This window comes from Phaethon aethereus (assembly GCF_964289735.1).
Source record: "Phaethon aethereus genome assembly, chromosome: Z".
Lineage (NCBI taxonomy): Eukaryota > Metazoa > Chordata > Aves > Phaethontiformes > Phaethontidae > Phaethon > Phaethon aethereus.
The window spans coordinates 55,738,920-55,758,591 of record NC_138577.1 but is presented as its reverse complement, the minus strand read 5'-3'; the positions used below and the strand labels follow the sequence as shown (position 1 = coordinate 55,758,591).

The 19,672-nt window shown below is 38.1% G+C and overlaps 1 protein-coding gene across 1 annotated transcript in view; it reads left to right on the top strand.

Moving 5' to 3' along the window:
• The window catches only part of RAD23B (RAD23 homolog B, nucleotide excision repair protein), a gene marked incomplete at both ends in the record, with an annotated part of 46,558 nt that overhangs the window by 17,421 nt on the left and 9,465 nt on the right, over positions 1 to 19,672 (top strand). Inside the window, 5 exons of the mRNA XM_082012952.1 lie at positions 693 to 774; positions 3,615 to 3,694; positions 5,795 to 6,042; positions 9,499 to 9,554; positions 13,344 to 13,471. Coding sequence (XP_081869078.1) covers positions 693 to 774; positions 3,615 to 3,694; positions 5,795 to 6,042; positions 9,499 to 9,554; positions 13,344 to 13,471 — 594 coding nt within the window. The remainder of the gene's footprint in view (positions 1 to 692; positions 775 to 3,614; positions 3,695 to 5,794; positions 6,043 to 9,498; positions 9,555 to 13,343; positions 13,472 to 19,672) is intronic.

Here is a 19,672-nt window from a genome sequence, read left to right as displayed (position 1 = left end):
TGGAGAATACGGGTATTCTGATAAATGACAACTAACACAATGTCATGTGAGCTATTGTATGTGGTACTCTGAGAGTGTGGACTATATGTCAGTATATAGTAAGCAAGTAAATAAGGCAAAATGCTTCCATGTGTAGGCTTAAAATTGCTATGCAAAGCTTCAAAAATTATGGGGGAGGAGAAGGAGTTGAAAACTACTTTTATAGAACAACTGGACAGTTCGCAAAAGTCTTTGCATATCAAGGCTTCAAGTCATTCCAGTGAGTTAAATCAAATGTCATGATGACCTTACCAAAAAAATAGGCTTGTTCTGAAGAGTCGAAGTGATGAAGAAAGCTGTCAGCTGTGTATAGCATGTGTACTCCCTGCATTGAGAGAAGGAACAGTGAGGGGAAATAGGACAGTAGATAAAAGCTTTTTGTGCCAAAATTTCTCAGTTTTTAACTGTGTTGTAAACTCATACTTAAAGACTTGTCAAGGAGAAATTACTGAAGTTGATTAAGCATGAGAGATTATTTGGGAACATGTTGCTCTGCAGGTGGTTACAATGACGTCTTTGGAAGACTTGACATAATCAAAATATGACTGAAACCTACTTTTTAGTATTTAAAACTTAGAACAAAGTGTATTTAATTAGGTTTGTATTGTGAGACAACTTTTTTTTTTTTCATTAAGACTGTTTCTGTGCTTTAGGTGAAGGCACTGAAAGAGAAGATTGAATCAGAAAGGGGGAAAGATGCTTTTCCAGTAGCTGGCCAAAAACTAATTTATGCAGGTAATGGATATTCTGAAGATACTGTATCTAAATCTACCTTATTTTTTATGTTCTACTTTGACTTGGTGTGAATGTTAAGTCTTAAAAAGATTAGAATGCGGAAATGCAAACAGATAAAAAAAAATCCCCCAAAACTCACAAAACCAAACCAACAGCAAACCTCATTGTTGAAGGGAACTCTTAATTTTGAATCAGAATTTTTCAGGTTTTTAATACATGTGTGCCTGTTATCTTTGCTCTTGTAGCATGATACGCTAACAGCTTTAGTGCTGAGTGGGGTGTGCTATGTGAGATAGAAATAGCTTTTGTTACAGGAAATCAACAGATCACATCACATGTTTTTTGGGATAACTCTTGTCTTTTGTTCAGTTTATGCAGTGTATAGCTGAAGTGTTTCTGTATATACCTCAGAGAATTAAAAATCAGATTGTTTCTTTTGCATTACCAAAAGAAACTCACCACCAAATCCTTGCTAAACAGAAAGGTACTTTCAGTACATTTAAGCTCTGTCATGAGAAACATGTCTTATGTATTAGTAAAAAGCAGGCTAATGTCAGATAAAGACATGAAGTTACTTTATTTGAGCTAATGTGGTTAGATTTTTTTTTTTAAACTGTTTTCTGCCTGGCTGGTCCATTCTGGCACTAATCCACAGATCCAGTTTTTTGTTCTCATATTTTGATTATGTCAGAACTTAAAGTTCTATTCCAGTACAGCCTCTAGTGCTTTTTCCTCTCAAACTGTGCTTGAAAGAAATTTTGGTGGTCTTCTTACTACTTCAATGCAGTATTGGTTTTCCACTTCTAATAATCTAAAGCCACTGATCACAATAGAAAGATGCTAATTGAAGATAAGTTGGGAGTCTCTCCATGTTTGTATGGACTCCTCAGGACTATGTTTCTTAGCAAGTTTTACATCCCTTGTACTATGGTGAAGGGAATGCGCATGAAGCACATAAGTCGTATGTATAATAAAGAAATAAGAAGAAGGCAGAAGGCCTTGTGCAGTATGTATAATTGCATGACATTTAATATTATGTCTCTGTGATTAAAAAAAATCAAAGGTTGTATAAGATCATATGATGTGGCTTGAGTATTTTCAGAAGCCAGAATTTATCTGCAGCATTATATAATTCTCACAAGGAGAGGGTGGTCAAGCATTGGAACAGGCTGCCCAGGGAGGTGGTGGAGTCGCCATCTCTGGAAGTGTTCAAAAAACGTGTGGATGTGGCGCTTCAGGACATGGTTTAGGGTGCATGGTGGTGCTGGATTAATGGTTGGACTTGATGATCTTGAAGGTCCTTTCCAACCTTAGTGATTCTGTGAAATAAGATTTAGAATAGAAGATCATCTAAAGATTGATTGTATTTTTTTTTTCTTGGACAAGAGATACAAAAAGATCTACTTTGCTTTACCGAACTTTGAAAATTCTAAAGCTCATTTTAATGAGTGACATCCTAACTGAACCTGATTAAAAGTATACCATTTATTATTAAAAACACTTGCAAATTTAAAAAAAAAACATGCTAATCAGCAGTGAGGTAGATCTATTGTGTTGTCATCTGTATTAGGGTAGAGTCTAGAAACCCTCAAAGTGATGTGTCCTGAGAAGATAGGATATTTGCGTATATACATTGTGCAAGCTCCTTCCCCAATATGCCTATAAACCAGAAAATTGTAAGTAAACCTGTGTAGGCTCTGAGTCAGGTGCTGTACCATCTGCTACAGGTATTACTACTACTACAGTACATAAAATATATTCTTGAGTATTTAACTTGCAAGACTGGTGAAACCAGTAGAGAGTAGATGAGTGCCACCTCCTTTGTGTTCCAAAAGCATTGCTTGATTTCCTTGCAATCATCAGGATAAGGTTATGTCCTGATAGTTACAGTTAAGTGGTGTAATCCACTGGCACTGAGAATGTTTATGAAAATGCATATTTTCCTCTTGACATAGGGAAATGGTCCTTGGCACATCTTCAGAAAATGAATTTATTAAAATCGTAAAATATTTCCTGAAAACTCTTCAGTATAAGTAGGTGCTATAAAACTTACTGACAGACAGACTTAATTTTCTGATTTATGGTACAATCTTTAAATCTGCTTATCCCCCCAAAAAAGTTTGTGGTTTAATGTGTTTTGGAGTTCTTGTAGGTCTGAGGCAAATCAACTTTGCCACAGTACCATCTCTGCTTATGAAATGTCAAAAGTGGTAGAATAACAAACAAATGTTTCTGGTTCTGTCTGATCACTTTTTTCATCCTTCTGTCAAGGTAGCAGCATACGGAATGGTTCTAGCTTTTTCTAATGCTTTATCATTCTTCTAAGAACAAACTGTTTAAAGTTGCAAAGTTGCAAACTTATCTAATGCAGACAAATTTAGTCTGTGGTAGGGAGCTGCAGACAGAAGATAAGCAGGAAGGAATTTTCTTACTGTGTTAAGAGTGTGTAAGCAGGCATAAGTTATTCAGTTAAGCTTATTGTAGGCTAGATAATAATAATAAATAATATTGTATCCTCTACATTATTTGTATCTGTGTTAAAGGTCCAGTAAATCTTTCTCTAGATTTAACACTTGTGTTCTAAATTATTTGAAGCATCTTCAACACTTACAGCAACAGCCTTTAAACTAACTAGTACTGTGGATATCATAGAAGAAAAATTACTGGTAGCTCTACTGCCAAAGCTTAATAGCCAAAAACCTTTTTGTAGGGTTATTATTGTTTCTAAATCTACATAACATGTTTTTACAGGTTTATTGGAAGTGTGTTTATGTGAGGGAATCCCAAGATCATCTAAAGATGGGTTAAATAACTTAATTTGTGTCTGTTTAATTTGCCAGGTAAAATCCTTAACGATGATACTGCTCTAAAAGAATACAAAATAGATGAGAAGAACTTTGTGGTGGTTATGGTGACAAAAGTAAGTAGTCCTTATTTTTGAAAAGGAACTTGCATTGATTTAATTCTTTTTCTTCACTGTGAGTGATTGTATATACCTATCCTTAAAAATAGTGGAATTTGATCATGTGAAAGTTTTGGTCAACAGTAAAAGTAAATGCGTGTGTGAATAGATAGGAAATACTGCTTCACAGTCCTAGTTTGCCTACACTGATTGTTGCTGTTCTGTGCTGAATATTTATATAAAAGAAAAAATTTGCCAGTGGTTGATTTTACTGTTTATTCTTTCTTGTCTCTGTTATTTTTCCAGTGGTATATTAAAAGGAAGAAGGGAACCTGATAGTTTGTTACTAAATCCTCTCTACAGAACTTTTCCAGTCTTGCCATGTTGCTTTTCAAAACTCATGGCTGTTTCTTTTGTCAAGCTCAACAGCTTAAAACAGTAGAGAAAGGATACATATGCCACTCAACAGACCTGTGAGTTTTGAATTACTGCAATGGCAAATTAAAGGGAGTGACTGTGACATGTATTTGAAGTATCTCTCCTTGTAACCAGTCACCAGATTGCTTCTGGGAATCAAGCTACTGGTTTTCTAGGCATTCCAGACCCTTGGGATCTGAATAAAACTGGCTTCAACTCTGTCTTGAGACATGAAGTGAATTTTGGAGTTAGAGGTCCAGCTTCTGACAAGGGAAAACTATATTCAGTTGCCCTTCACTTTTATCTGGCGTTGGTTCATCAGATGTGCTGTTTGAACATAATTGTTAGGCTCTCTTCCTGAACAAACAGCATTCTAGTCTGTGGTTTGTGTGGAGGAGAGGCATTTATTAGTACAAGAAAACAGGTGCAACTGGGATTTCAGGAGTACAGCTTTCATTTTGTTTGTATCAGAAGAAACACAGACCTCTGAAGAACTGATAAATGCAATGCCTTCTTATATTAAAGGACCTGTGTTTTGGAGTTGGACATTTCTTCACTGTTAGGTCTTTTTGCTAAGTATTCAAGCTCAGTTTCCTTTTCATTGATTCTTCTCTGGATAAGACTTGCCTTGTCATGTAAGCACAACCAGTAACTGATGCTCATATGTCTTTCAGTGTTATTCTCCAAAAGCTTCTTAAAATGTTCTTTATTGTGCCTATCATGTTGGAAGCTATTAGTTCTGAACCTTTCATTTCAGAAAAAAGGAGGAAGTACATTTTTCCTAGTTTAAGCAAACATTGTCTGAAAGTGATTCACTTTGAATAAGTAGTTGTGTTTTGTTAATGTTAACTATTTCTCTTGGTAAAGCAGAGATGGGGGTCAGCCTTGTCACTCCTTAAGGATATTTGTAGGTAAGGGACTACAGTGATAGAGCTTTCAAAAATGCAATTCCATACCTGAGCTGGCAGTTACATGCGTTCTGAAAAATGTAGTTTCTATATAATGGGATTAATGCTGCATTCAAGCAAAATCCCTGTTTCCAATAGAGCTGTGAAGATTAAATCATAATTACATGCAAGTGTTACCCACTCTAAATTTGTTGCTGTATATGTAGTAGCCCTTGATTCTGCTGGATTTTTGGTGCTCATTATAGAACTCAGGTATGTGAAATGTTATTTATGTAGTGCTTTGAAGGTAAAGAGTTCTTAAGTAAAACTTGTTGCATGTTAAATTTAAACTTTTTAGCATCTCATTTTACCAGCAAATAGCATTCATAATGAAATGTGATTTTTGTCTTTATCACTTTTTTCCAAATTTGAGTGGTGAGAAAACATGCTTGCTATGCTTGTCAGAAGTCTTTTGACAACTGTTTTAGTTTCTTCTGACAAATGTGCTTCTGTAAAATACAAGATTGTTTTCAGGTTTAGAGTAATGCAGTCAGTAAATATTTATATCTTATCTTTGCATTTCACTTCATACAGTGTGATTGGTCAGGTGTCTAAGTACTTCAGTGACCCTGTCAGTTGCCTGTTTAAACACAATAAAAGGTGTTATAGGTTTAATGTCTTGCAATGTTTTAATGTTATGAGGCAGCAATGTCAAACACAAGTGGTCTTAACAGAACTTACTCAATGTGTTGACTACAGACAGCATGGGTTTAGGAGCTTTGTGCTGTGTCTGAATTCTGTTGTCCTCCTATAGACCAAAGCAGCAGCTGGAGCAACTCAGCAGTCAACTGCTACTACTGCTATTAGCTCAACAACTGCAGCTCCCACACCACCTGCTGCACCAATGCCTGCTGCTGCCCCTGTGCCAGCTCCTGTCCCTCCACCACCAGCACAAGATGCTATTGCTTGTGAATCTGTGCCTGTGAGTGCTCCTAAAGAAGAGGAGCCGGCAGAAAAAACACCTGAGGCACCAGCTGCTGTCAGCCCGTCATCAACTGACAGGTATGAATGAGCCTCCAAAAATGGCTTCCCTGTCCATTTTTGTTGCTTGCAGTTTTGATTTTAAATTGAATTTTCCACTACAGTGTTAGATCAATAACTCTTCTACATAATTTTTCTTCTTAACTGTAGCTTCAGTCTCTGGCTCAAGCATAACATTACTGATGGCAAGAAGTGTCCCTCCCCACCTTCTCCTGTGGGAAGTGTGGTCTTGGGACTAAACCTGCAGACTGAATACTTAAGTGACACAGAACTTGTGCTCCCATTAGGTGTTTCAGACTTACTGTAGCACAAGCTTATTTATAGACTGAGGATATTCACCTGTGTGGGGATCTACTGTTCACAAAGCTCTTAAAGACTTCAGAGGGATGTATCCTGTCCTGTTCATAGACCTCTGATTGTGTTTTGAATCATGCTAGTTAGATGTGAACCATGAATTCTTTATTGCTATAAGTGTCTCTTAACTACTGGAAAGAGCTTTTTCTTGCAAAATGTAGGATAAAGTATCGCTCTTAATCATGTAATGTCTTAAAGCTGCAAGCTTATTTGTTCTGAATGCTCCTTGGCCCATCTGCAGATAGTTGTGGGAGTTTGAGTAGCTTTTAACCTCAGTTCTCTACATTTAAAAAAATCAAATTGAATTTAGATCTTTCATCCCCTTTTTATACTGTGGCCTTTTTTTTTTGCTCACTAAGTTGCTCAAGTATTACATGGGATGAAAATGTTTGTTAACTGTAACTTAATGGCCCTTGAAGTTCAGCATAGCATCAAGTCCTCATTTTTCATACACAGGTTTTCAGTTATTTGTGTTATTTATGTGAATACTGGTGCACAAGACATGAATTTTTGAAGTGTTTGTATGTAAACATCAAATACTGATTTGATAATAAAGAAACAAAATGTGCAATTACCTAATATGTTGAAAATGCTACCACAAATTTATTGGACTAAATATCCCGGTTGATGATTTAATTTTGCAGTTCTGAGAAGTGGAATACACATGAAGCTTCATTTCAGTCAAATAACTTGGTTGGGTTTTTTAAATGTTAATAGGTGGGATTTTTTGCTGCTCAGTTTGTCCAGTAGGTTCAAAGACTGGATTAAATCTTTGATACTGAAACAGTGCTTTCCAGGTTTTCCATCTAAAGATTGAAGTGTTGTAAAATGGCAGTAAGGGAGCCTCAGTGTACATACTTAACTGAAAGCAAGAGAATAATTTAGCAAATACATTGTAGTTACCACCTGCCTTGATTTCAGTGAGCACTCCTTGTTTCTCATTTGCTTTAGAAGTTAAATTACGAAGGCTGGTGAAGATTTATTGAGCCACGACCAGGAAAGCTGGTGTCCTGTTTTGCCTTTGATCTTTTTTAGTTGTAAATCTTATTGGTTATAGATACTAATGAAGCGTTCTTGTTGGAACACGTTTTTTCTAACATAAAAAATGCAGCTCTGTAAATGCCTTGTCAGATTTTTAGCGGCATCTTCTGAAAACTGATTCAGGTTAACCTGATGATATTTCACTTCCTGATAAGAGTTGATGACTCTGGTAGCCTGATAGATGCGAGGCTGCTGCAATTCCGTGTCCCTAGGTCTATCAAATATCAAGACTGAATATGTATTCCCATACCTACACACAAAATGTGTGTGTGTGTAATATATGTGTGTGTGTCTGGCTGCATAGGTCAACAGAGGCAGGAGAAAAACAGCACTCAAGCAATGACACAACACCAGCAGTCGCATGCTGTTCCCTCTGGCTACTCAAGGCAAAGCCCACTAGTGCAAAATACATATGTACAAACATGCAAATGAACAATATGAATTTCTCCAGTAGCTGGCCTTAGACAGGCTGTTCTGATAGCTGGCCCCTAGATCTCCCAGTCTCCCAGGCTTTTGGTACCTGGACATGTGACTGCCTGAGCCCTGCAACCCTGCTCCAGTTGCTGATACATTCTTTTTGAGGATCCATCCAGGAACTGGCTGTAGACATTCACTCAACCTGGTAGTTAGTCCCTAGATCCCCTGGTCTCCCAGTTGCTTCATTCATGGCACAGGAACAGGTCTCTCCACTAGCTGGGTGAGGCCTATGACCTTACCATAGCTGACCCCCAGATATTACAGTCTTTCCAGCAGTATCTCTCTCAGACGCTTCAGTTGACTTTGACTTACAGCTGTTCAATACCCAGCTCTCAAGCATCTTATCCTACTCACTGCAGTCAAGCTTGATGCTTGCTGGTGATTACACACGCGTCGGCGTATGCATCCACACAGAATATGCACGCACTCTAGTCTCTTCAGTTGTCAACACCCCAGGCACATGTTCCTCTGTAGCCTCTTCTCCGGTTGCTGGTACTGAGACTGCCACAGTGTCTGGTCTCTGCAGTCACTGGCTCCACAGATGTGTGTATCCCTGTGACTCATGGTTCCCCGTCCAGTTGTGGGCACTTAGACTTCCATACACACACATGCATGTACAATAGAGAGACCCCCTAGCATGAAAAATAGTTAGAAATGGAATTTAATTAGAAGGCAGGATGGGCTCGTGCTCAGGTGCAGAGCATGGCCAGGCAAGTACTGATTACATGTGACTGGCCCTTTCTCTCCTCTTTTCACTCTCTTTACCCATGCTTTTCATCTGCAGGGTGCCTTGATGCTTCCCTTTCTTTCCCTGCCCTTGGTTCTTCCCCTAGATACCCCATAATAAGTCTTGCACAATCCCCGAACACTTTTTCCTGGCACCCCATGGTGAGTTACACCACCCTGTAGGCAGTCTCTGTAAGGAGACTTGGAGAGCCTCTCTTGTTGACCCCTTAGGGGTGTCACTCTGAGATGAAGAGGCTGATGCTTTAAGTTGCAGCCCAGAGGAGGAGCCAGGAGAGGGGCACCCTTGGCTCTGACTGAGTTAACTGGGGTTCCTCTGCCTGGTGTTGTGCTTCTGTGTTCTTGGTGTTCATGAGGTGAGCCTTTAATCCTGTAATTTAAAAGCTTTCATAACTTGAGATGGAGTAATTGCAAACGTTAGCAGTTTATATTCCTGGGAAAGTAGGATACTGAAAATTTAATAAGTGCTTGCCACTGACCTCCTTTGGTCCTCACTGGGGTCAAACCAGTGTCTATGGGGAAGCAGTTATTGAGACTGCTGTACGCTTTTGAAAAATCTACCTTGTTCTCCCCCCCTTTAAAGCATTCAAGCAAGCAGATGGCTAATCCCTGAGCAGATGGGCAAGAGCCAAGCTATTGGGGGGTGGGGGGGGAGGTTGGCCTTGTGTTAAAAATGGTAGTATTGTAAGTTTGTAAAACGTGGTCTCACTATAAGACCAAAAGAGAGCTCTTTGGAAAGCTTTGTTCATTTTTTAGAAACAAAAGGGGCTATTGGAGTTATAGCTGCTGCTTCTTTTTTTTGAAAAACAGGAAGTTTTCCAAAGTTTTGTAATTACCATTGCACTTGTCTTCGTCTTACAGTACAACAGGTGATACATCTCGATCAAATCTTTTTGAGGATGCTATAAGTGCACTTGGTAAGTGGAGTGTTTTTTTAATGTAGACATTATTTTGGTGCAGCAGAAACAAATGACGGATTAGCAGATGTTGACATTCTCTTCTGTATCTGTCATTGTAAAAGTTATAATCGAATTACTCTTCTTTAAGACCTGAAGTTGGTATCTTAGAACCAGCATCAAAAATTTTACTGAATAATATTTCACTTCATATATTTTTGTTATGTAAAAGGAAGATCCTTATCATTCCTTGTTTTTTCCCCTGTTTGCCTTAATTTCTCTTCTAACTACTCAGTTTGAAGTGGCTTAAATAGAAGACTGGACATAAATATGTGTATGCTTTTCTTTTCACCTTTTGCTTCCCAGTGTGCAGGTCTGATAAAATGCCTGCCTTTGTTATTCACTTGTTCCAGCTTTGACAGTGCTGTCTTTTGACACATTTAATTAGATAAATTCACCAAATCTGCTGCTGGCTGAGTTGAGGAGTGAATGCCTCCATATACTTACACTCAATTCACTTTTCATTTGACAGTGTCTTTGTTTTTCAGTGGAATAAACAGGGTAAAACCAATAGAAAGTTCTGCCCTTCACGTACGTTGATTCTGGTAGCTAGGTAGTTACTAGGCAAACCCACACCTCCTTACTCCTACTTAATTTTTTTGCGGGGGGATATTTTTTTTTAATGTAACAAATTAAAACACAAAAATAAGGGGGAGTTGGGGTTTTTATTTTGTCTTAGCTCTCCAAACATTAAGCTGCAAGTTGGTACAGAAAATTAAACTAATTAAAGAGTTTCACATTTTTGTCTAGGGCTGTGTGGATATATTGGAGGCAGATGTTGTGATTAAGCAGACCAAGGTGATTTAGGAGCAGTAGTGATGTCTTACCTGTATTGGTGGTAACCAATTGGTTTAGTCTCCCTAACTGCTGCTTAGGTCTTATGTTATGACATACTGTTTTAGGCTGAAGAAATGTGTGAGCTTAAATAGCTGATAGATACTGTAGGAGACAAACAGTTGACTTCTGTTGAATTTTTAAAGTGACTGCTGCTACCAAAGGTGCTGCAGGCCTCATTAACCATTCATTATACCTTAGTAGTCAAGATGTGGTCATCACAAATACTCATGTTAACAATAATGACTAACAAGTTTAAGTAAGCTGGTGGTCTTGAGTCAGTTATATGAAAAAAAAAATCTTTCAATGTTACAGGAGAGCATCACCTCACCATTTTATATGGAAGTTCTTTGATTTGTATCTGATACAGTAAACTCACGAGTCACTAACAGGTTGGAAAGAACAGGCATTAAGTGTAATTTCCAGGGTAAGCACACTGCAGGGGTTATATGCCAAAAAAGTTTTCAAAGGCAATAGGCATGAACTCTGTGGTTCTTTTTCTTTACAAACTGTCTTAAAAGGAATTTGCTTGCAGGAATTAATGTAGTATGTTTTTACATCCTAAGTAGGATCCTAGACATGTTCTTGCTGTGGCTTCTCAGTTACATGATCTGAAGATAATTGTCTTCACTTTAAAAACGGATTGGTTTCTACTGAATTGCTTTTGTTTTCAGTTAAATATGCTGACTGAAAAACAATGTGACTTTGTGTGCTACATGAAGATCTGCAAATATTGCAGTTCCTGTGCAACCATGTCTTTCACTGGAGCAGCCTAAGCTTTCTTTAGGGCATGGGACAAGAATTATTGCAGGGAGTGTCATGAGCTGGATTTGAAAGTTAATCTGGCTTTAAAATGTTATTTGAAAGTCAAAAACGAACAGTAGAATCAGTTCAGCATTCATCTCACCAACATTCCTAGTAGCACCATGTAGAGATAGACCTAGCTCTGTAACATGACATTGCTGGTGTGCAATTCCTGAAATATTATTATTGGTCTTAATTTTGCATTACTTGTGTAAGTAGACTGTATATAGGGTTCATGTGCCTCAATTTGCAGTAATTCTGTTTCCTTCTTTGGCTTAGAAGCAGTCTGTCCAGAGCAAGTTGACCTTGCATCTTTTTTTCTGTACCAAATCTCTCATATTGCTCTAGTCTCTACATATCTTATACTGAAAGAGCACTACAGAAATGTTTGAAGTAGTAACTAATTAGGTAGAAGGTGTTCTGTCTGCTGTTTACCTTGATTAGTTTGTTAGCAATAGTAAAGGTGAACTAGTGATGTGTAAGAAAGAACATGAGCAGTAAGTTTAGCAAAATCACTGTATTGGGACAATTTTTGTGTCTCAAGTTATGTACAGAAATAACGTATCTTTAGAGCGAGGATTTTTTTTATGTCTGTGAAAAAATGAAGGTAGATGTAAAATGATTGATCTTGTAGTTGTATGTGAAGACATGAACTACCATTCCTTAAACTCAGGTTGGCACTATTATTTTGAAGTCAGAACATTAAATACTAAAATTAGTCAAGGGTCGTTAAATCCATTATTTATCTTTATGGATAATGGACAAGTATCCTTGGGCTAGGGCTGTTTTATTATTTGTTTTTGAGTATATTGCCCTTAGTCATACATCCACTGATTACTTAGAAGCATGCTTTAAAAACAAAGCAATGTGGTTGTATTAATGTTGGCTTGAGTTGAACACCTTCTCCCTAAGGGAATAAAACTTGATATTTCCTTTGTTTCTTTTAATTGTGACTGACTTGTCTTAACAGAGTAGCTCTAGCAGTATTTTTCCTGTACTTTTTTTTTATTTGTTGTTTTTTATGGTGACTGTTAATTATTTAACTATCCTGACACTAACTTGCTAGTGTTACAGAGTCAGTAGTAGGGTTCCACTGAGGTCAGAAATAGCTTTTTTGAAGGAAGGAGATGTTTATTTCAATGCATGGGTTTGTTTTCTTTCTGTTTTTTGCATGGGAAGATAACCTTAAAGATGTTGCTCAATTACTATTTTATAATAGAATAGTTATTGTTTTGAATTGTTAAACCTGCTGTCTACTTTTAAGAAAGAGAAATGAAATAGATTATGGAAAGAAAGAATAACATTCCCTACGATATCATTAGCATAGTGATCAGTTGTCCTTAAATTGCTCCATATACAGTGTGTGTACCGATTTGTCTTAATGGCTGCAGGTGGGGGTCAGCTTCAGTCCATTTATGCTGTAGAGGTGGGGGTTTTGATGTGATGGATGTCTAGTCAAATACACATGAATTAAATGAGATCACTTGATCTCTTGAAACCCCATTGAAGTCTTGAGTAACTTCCCTACATATAACTTTAAGTCTTCTGCCTGACTTGAGTTGGCCCATGTTAAGTTGATTAAATGACTTTGATCTTCATCATCAGCATGTAGCAATATACAGTTGTAGCCTGGTCATCACTATTTGTCATCAATTTAGCCATAGCATGTCTTTATTTGGAAAAACCTTAATGGGTAACAGTTTGACAGGCAGATTTCTGCCTAGAAAGTTTAATTTCCAAACTTACACTGCAGGAGGCTTTTCTTGATTACATCAGCAATTGAACATGAGCTGTGAGGATGCTGTTGACCTTAGATGAGAGTATAGAGAGGGAATGATTTTGGTTACAAGTACAGAAGTATCGCAAGTGCTGCTTTTTTCAATAGAAGTTTGCATTGTGTTCATTACTCTCTACTATTACAATCAAATGTATAGTGAAACCACCAGGATATCTTCGGAGTTAAAGCAACAGAACCATGGCAAATTTAATATGAGCTATTCTTTACTGTTCAATGAATGACTCCAATCTGGGTAGAAATGAAATTTATCCATTGAAACTTTTTTGTGCCTTTTTTGCCTTATTCTCCTAAAACGGTGGTCATGTTACTTCTAGTGACAGGTCAGTCCTATGAGAATATGGTGACTGAGATCATGTCAATGGGCTACGAACGAGAGCAAGTAATTGCAGCGCTGAGGGCCAGCTTCAACAATCCTGACAGAGCAGTGGAATACCTTTTAATGGTGAGCAGTTTATTTTACTTACACCTTGTTCTTTCAGTCTTTCTTTTGTCCTCACTAATGAATAATTTTAACTTTAATTTACTTGTTATTTTGAATATTATTCAATCAGTAGGAGTAATACATGTTACTCCTACTGTAGGAGGAGCAGCATTGTTGTAGGAGTCACTTCTTAGTTCAGGTGGAATCCATTGTATAGCATTAGTAAAAAGCCTTAGGCTGCAAGCTGTGAACTTTTACCTACATACTGATGAACTTATACTGAACTCTTAGCTACATGAGGGAAGGCCCCAAAATTGGTGTAAATTAGGAAGATAACTTAGCCACCTTCATCAGCAGAAGTTGCCTCCTCGAGAAAAGAAAAGAACGGCCCACCTGGAGACAGTGAAAGGATCCAGTGAGGAACAAGAAAACCCCAGACCCAAATATCGCTATTGGACTGAACTGTCTTGTAAGGGGAGGGAAACTTAGATTGTAAGGGTATAATTGCCATGAGATTCTTCTGTTCAGGGTCCCTCTCCGAGGGCACCCAGCTCAAGCTGTTCATTGCCACCATACCACTTAGTACATTCATCTGGCATATGTATTTCGTGTCAGAGACTCTGCTTTGGTAAACCTAGGGTTGAGGCTGAGGGAAAAGGATGTGCCCGACAGTGAGTGAGTGTGGGGGAGTTGAAAGGGGCACTCAGCTCACTGGAGTTTCCCACTGCAGAGGGACTCTGATCCTAGTAGTTAAAGTCTCAGGTGGTGTGTGTGACTCCTTGATTGGTCTGTGAATACTCGGGTAGTGGCTTCTCCCTTAAAAACATCTCCAAGCATCTGAAAGGCTGAGATTTAGATTTTGTGGGTCATACTATGTTGTAGGAAATACTGCCTTCATCCCTAACTACCTCTATCACTTCTGTGCTTTTATTCTTTGTTGATTTATATGGATATGTATGTAAACTTTGTCCAGTTACAGTGATAATTTTAACTACCTATAGCTAGCTCAGGGAATGATTTTGTGTCACATCTTAGTGACAGCATTAGCTGTATTTTTGTATTAGTGTCAGGGCATTTTTTTAAGTTCCAGTTCATCGTTTTTACTAATAATGCACAATGTTGATAATAACACTTTCCAAACAGAAACATTTCACAGTTTTTGAAGTGTACTTAAATTAACTGGTGTTTTAATTTAAGCAGTGTTTTGGAAAAGGAGCAATTTCTTATCTGATAAATATAGTTCGAAGGGTGAAATGAAATTCATTGGCCTGAAAAGAAATAGAACAGTAGCTTCACTTTAATGGAAATCTTGTGAGTTGTTTTAGGGGCTTTTTGGATTACTTCTCATTGTATACCTTAATCTGACATGTGAATTTGTAACCACCAGAGAATCCATCTGGGAGCTTGTTTTTTAATCAGTATTTCCAGTGAGTTTAGTTTTCACTGTAGCATAACACTTTTTCTGATGTGGTTTTTCCTTGTTCCAGATCTGAACTTTGGTAAAATCTTGAAGCAAGATATCTTGAACCAATACTTGCAAAATACATGCAGATTGAGTTTATGATAGATTGATAAGAAAACTGGCATCTTTACCTCCAGTTATAAAACTTTCCTTTTGTTAACAACATTTTTCTTCAGTAGTTACAAGTCGCTGGTGTGCTTCCTACTTGCATTAATGATCCCAAGACTTTGTAACCTGCAGTTTTTAAACAGACAACAAATGTTTTGAAAGAAGTTCAGTTCTCATCTAGTATTAGGCCAACAAAATGATAAATATTGTCTTGCCCTAAGGTCAAATGCAGTAGCTCCCATCTGCCCTAAGTCTGGAATCTCAAACATTCATTTTTAATGTCTTAAAAATGTTGATTTTACTGTTTCTTTAGTCTGTACATATGCCATAAATCCAGTGCCGTCTGTAAGGGTTGGGCTTGCTGTGCATGTAACAATTATGTACAGTGTGGAGTGCTTCTACACTCAGTCTGGTATTTCCCTGCTCTAGCCTATTTCTGTTCAGGAAGTCCTGAGTAGAAATAGAGCATCTCTGTGGTGGAGTTTGACACATGGCACGTCTGTCAAATAGATTAAGTCTGACTGGTCTGAACAGTTCATTTCTACTGCCTTAGTAGGTCCTGTGTTTAAAGTAGGTCCTTCTGTTACATAAGTTCATCACTTTCTGTTTCATGTTATCCTTTTACTATGAATATCTTTTCTTTGTTCTTACTCTTCTTTGTCCTGGAAAGGTCAGTGGGAAGGAACAGTCTACAATCTAGAGACCATATTAGCAAACAGACTTCTATTTTCTTTCTAGAAGAATCCTGTTGCTGCAAATGGTCTTTCTAACGGTTCTTGATCTGCTGGGGTCTAAACATGTTCCTTACCATCCTGCTGCATAAAAAAAACTTCTCTTTAGTTAAAACTGCTCCATTAATGACACTGTTCTTTGACCCTTTAGTCATCTCCAAACAATTATCAATGTTGTTTTTCATACAATCTGCAGGGTAGGATTAGAATGTTGAGAGCTCTAAGTGTATGCTACCATCCAGGTTTAAAGAATGAGTACACCAAAGGTACCTGTGAAGTGTTGGAAACAAAATGCCAGGAGAGTATTTATGCTTAAAGTGTGGCTGTTCCTTAAATGAGCCCTGAAGAATCCACTTGTTGTCCATGGTTCAGATGACAAGCTCTTTAGCTTTCATAATTTCGTGGCTGATGATCTAGATATAATCCTATGTCAGTGAGCTGTGGTCATGGAAGGAGGTCTTGATTCCAAAAGACAGTTTCTTTTACTATGCCCCAGACTCGTCTTTGGAGACATTTGGATTCAGATCTGGTTTTGACCCAAGGATTTCCTAACCCTTAATTAGGACGGAGTCCTGTCTTTCCTCCAACAACCAGACCATTTGTTACAGCCTCTTAGTTTGGAAATTTCTAGGAAACTTCCTTACTGCAAGAGTGGTCAAACACTGAACAGACTTCCTAAAGAGGTAGCCAATGCCCCAAGCCTCTCAGTGTTTGAGGCATTTGGACGATGTCTTTAACACATGTTAACTGTTGCTCAGCCCTGGTGTGTTCCCACAAGGGAGGTCCGGTACCCAGTGTGCAATAAGCTGATCTTACACACAGAGACAAGATATTTATTTATTTCATGTTTGCACAAAGTTGGGTGCTAGGGGATAATTCCACAAAGCTAGCACACACAGGAAGGAATTACAGTGTATTTATCCTGTTGCATGATTAGCAGAAACAATGGAAAACCCACCCAAATTTATGTTCATTGGTTAGTGATCACCATATCACTTGCTATTGGCTTGTGATATTTAAATTAGCTTGGCTTGCCATGTAAATCAGCACACATGCTCTTTACAGGTGGTGGGGGCAAATTTGTATAGACCCTCAATCAAGTCGGTGGTTGTGATCTCCCCCTGCTGCTTTTACCTTTACCCCAGTTACTGTGGATTTTTGCTGACTTCAGGCCAGTAGCATTCTTCTATCCTTATTATCTTCCTTGTAACAAGATGTCTCCTTGAAGTCCCTCTTATCAATCCCTCCTCTGGAGGTGGGTGACTAGTAAGGCATAGAAAGTAATCAGACCTAAATTAAACAGTGTCACCACTATGTTGACATTAACCCAATCATATGGTTGCACTCAGTCTACTCTGGCCTGGTCAGACAGTTGGACTAGATGATCATTGTAGGTCCCTTCCAATTGGAACTATTATGTTCTAAATGTGTACATTCCTTGGGCTGGGCCTGATGTGATTATTACCCTGTGGAGAGCAATGTCAGCTAAAAACTGCTCTGGTGCTCATTTAAACAGTAAACAATTGTTTAATGCACCATAAGGCACAAATGGCCTTTTTGCTGTCCAAGCAATGTTTACATTCAAAATTAATTATATGTGAATTGATGTCATGCTTTATTCTGTTAGATAGCTGTATGAATGAGGTGCATACACCTCACTGGTTTTGTCTAATTACAATTGTACACAGTCTTGGTTATTTGGAGAGCTTGTATTTCAGAGTTAAGATGATCAAGATGACAAATCATCTTTAAGTAAACTTGGTTGGGCTAGTTTCCATAGTGCTTCCATTCAAGAGCAAACTTAAGGTTTAAACAAGCATGAGCTGTTTGATCTGGGCACAGATTACAGTGACAACATATGCCTGTGAATGGGTAAAATCAACCAGTAATTTCATAAGATTAACCCAGGTTCCTACATTACACTTAAATTCCCAAAAATGACTGATTTTATGGGAAAAGGTATTTCCGCAGTGCTCTGTAAGGTACTCATAAGAGTTACTACAGAATTATGTCATGAATGAAATTTTATTCCTCTTCTGTGGAGGTAGGGATGCATAGCAAGCTGACCAAGCCATGTAATGGTAATGAAGTCTGTGACAGCGAAAAACTTGCATTTATTCCTCTGAGTGGCTTAAACATGGATTTAATGATTACGTGATTTATACCTTGATGTGCTGTTTTATCTCACAGGTAGGGCAAAGTTTTGCCTGGAGCACTATCCTGTTCTCCCTTCCTAGATGTGGCCTTTATATTAGCTGTGTATTTGTCCTTTTTGTTCATTTGTCCTTTTTGACCCTATCGTATGAAGACCATGTTATAGCAGGATTTTAATCTACACTACTTACTAGCGATCTCTGTGGTAGTTTTGCCAAACCTTTTCATTGTCTGGTTACACTGAAGTTCTGTGATTGTTTCTACCCATCCTGTTCCTTATGTTTTGTGGTTCCCAAACTGAAGGGTGCTGCCTTCATTTGAGGCAGGTGAAATATATTCACTTACGCTGGTGCTGTTGTTACCAGAAAGTGGGGGAAAGAACTCTTTTTAATGCCAATGTAGTATTAAAGAGCAGGCATTCTTTACTTGGTGCTGGGTGCATGGGGAATTCTTCCACCTAATGTACACTAATTCGTGAGAGGCAGGTGTTTTTATACATGTCATGATTCACATATTCATTATATTTCCTGGAAAAAGCAGTCTCATGTTGATTAGTTCCCCAAAGTCATTTACATAATTTCCCTCCCTTTCACACATACTCCTCCACACTGTCCTGTGGGGTCCCTTGGGTGGTCTCTGGTGGTTGTGGTCCCCAAAGGAATTGTTCTCTTTATCTCTTGTTCAGGTATCAGCAACTTTGATTGCAGCAGTTAGCATGTAGTTAGCATGTCCCCCTCCTAAGTGCGTGTTTACATATCAACAATTTTGATTGTGACAGTTTCCCCCCTTTGAGACTTCCAAAGTAAGGTCTCTTTGGGATTCTCACCTAGATTGCCATAATTAAGGGTAAATACACATCTCAAGATACATTAAGAATAAGAGTCACAATAAAGCATAATATAATAAGTATTAACACGAAGACAGGGTGTAGTATTTTGTTTAGAATTCCAGTAGCAGTTGATGACCACCCAAAAAGAGAGTCCCATCTTTGATGTTCTCCATCTTTTTTTACTGTCTCTGCCATTTGATGTATTTCTTCCACGTCATGATGGGCAGTAACTAGAGTTTTTTGTCCATTCTCCTGAACCTTCTTCAACAGCTGTTTCAGATCCTCATGTCGTAAAAGTTGCTTTACCCGAGTGAGATTCATTCCTGTAGGGACAGGTAAAAAATCTCAGAATAAAGTATAATTAGACTGTAGTAATTGATAAGTTACAACAGGAGCAGAATAATTTAAGTCACATCCCTTAATGTTAGTAAAATTACAAACACAAATGTTAGAGTGATTACTTACATCTATAGTCATATCATCCGCCAATGTAGAATCACAAGGGGCTCTTGCACCCTTTACCAATATATACAAATATAGTTTTTGGGATTTCATCTGGAATAGCTTAGTTACTTCCCTAGCTTTGTTGGTGCGACAGGGGAAAGCCTCCAGCCATCCTGAGAGGGTGTCAACCAACACCAGGAGATATCTATAATTATTTTGTTTTGATAATTCGGAAAAATCAATTTGCCAATAAGCTCCAGGGGAATTTCCTTGCTTAGTATTCCCTGGGGGTGGTCTTTTCCTGTTCATGGGATTATTTTTTTTAAACAGATGGGGCATTTTGCTATTACAGACTTTACTATCCCAGTCATCCCTACTACAAATAAGAGAATTTTGAAGACTAGAAATCATAGCCTCACTACCCCAGTGTGTTTCCTTATGTCTTTTTCCTACAATTTCAGTCATTATCTGCGGTGGAACAATGACCTGTTTCA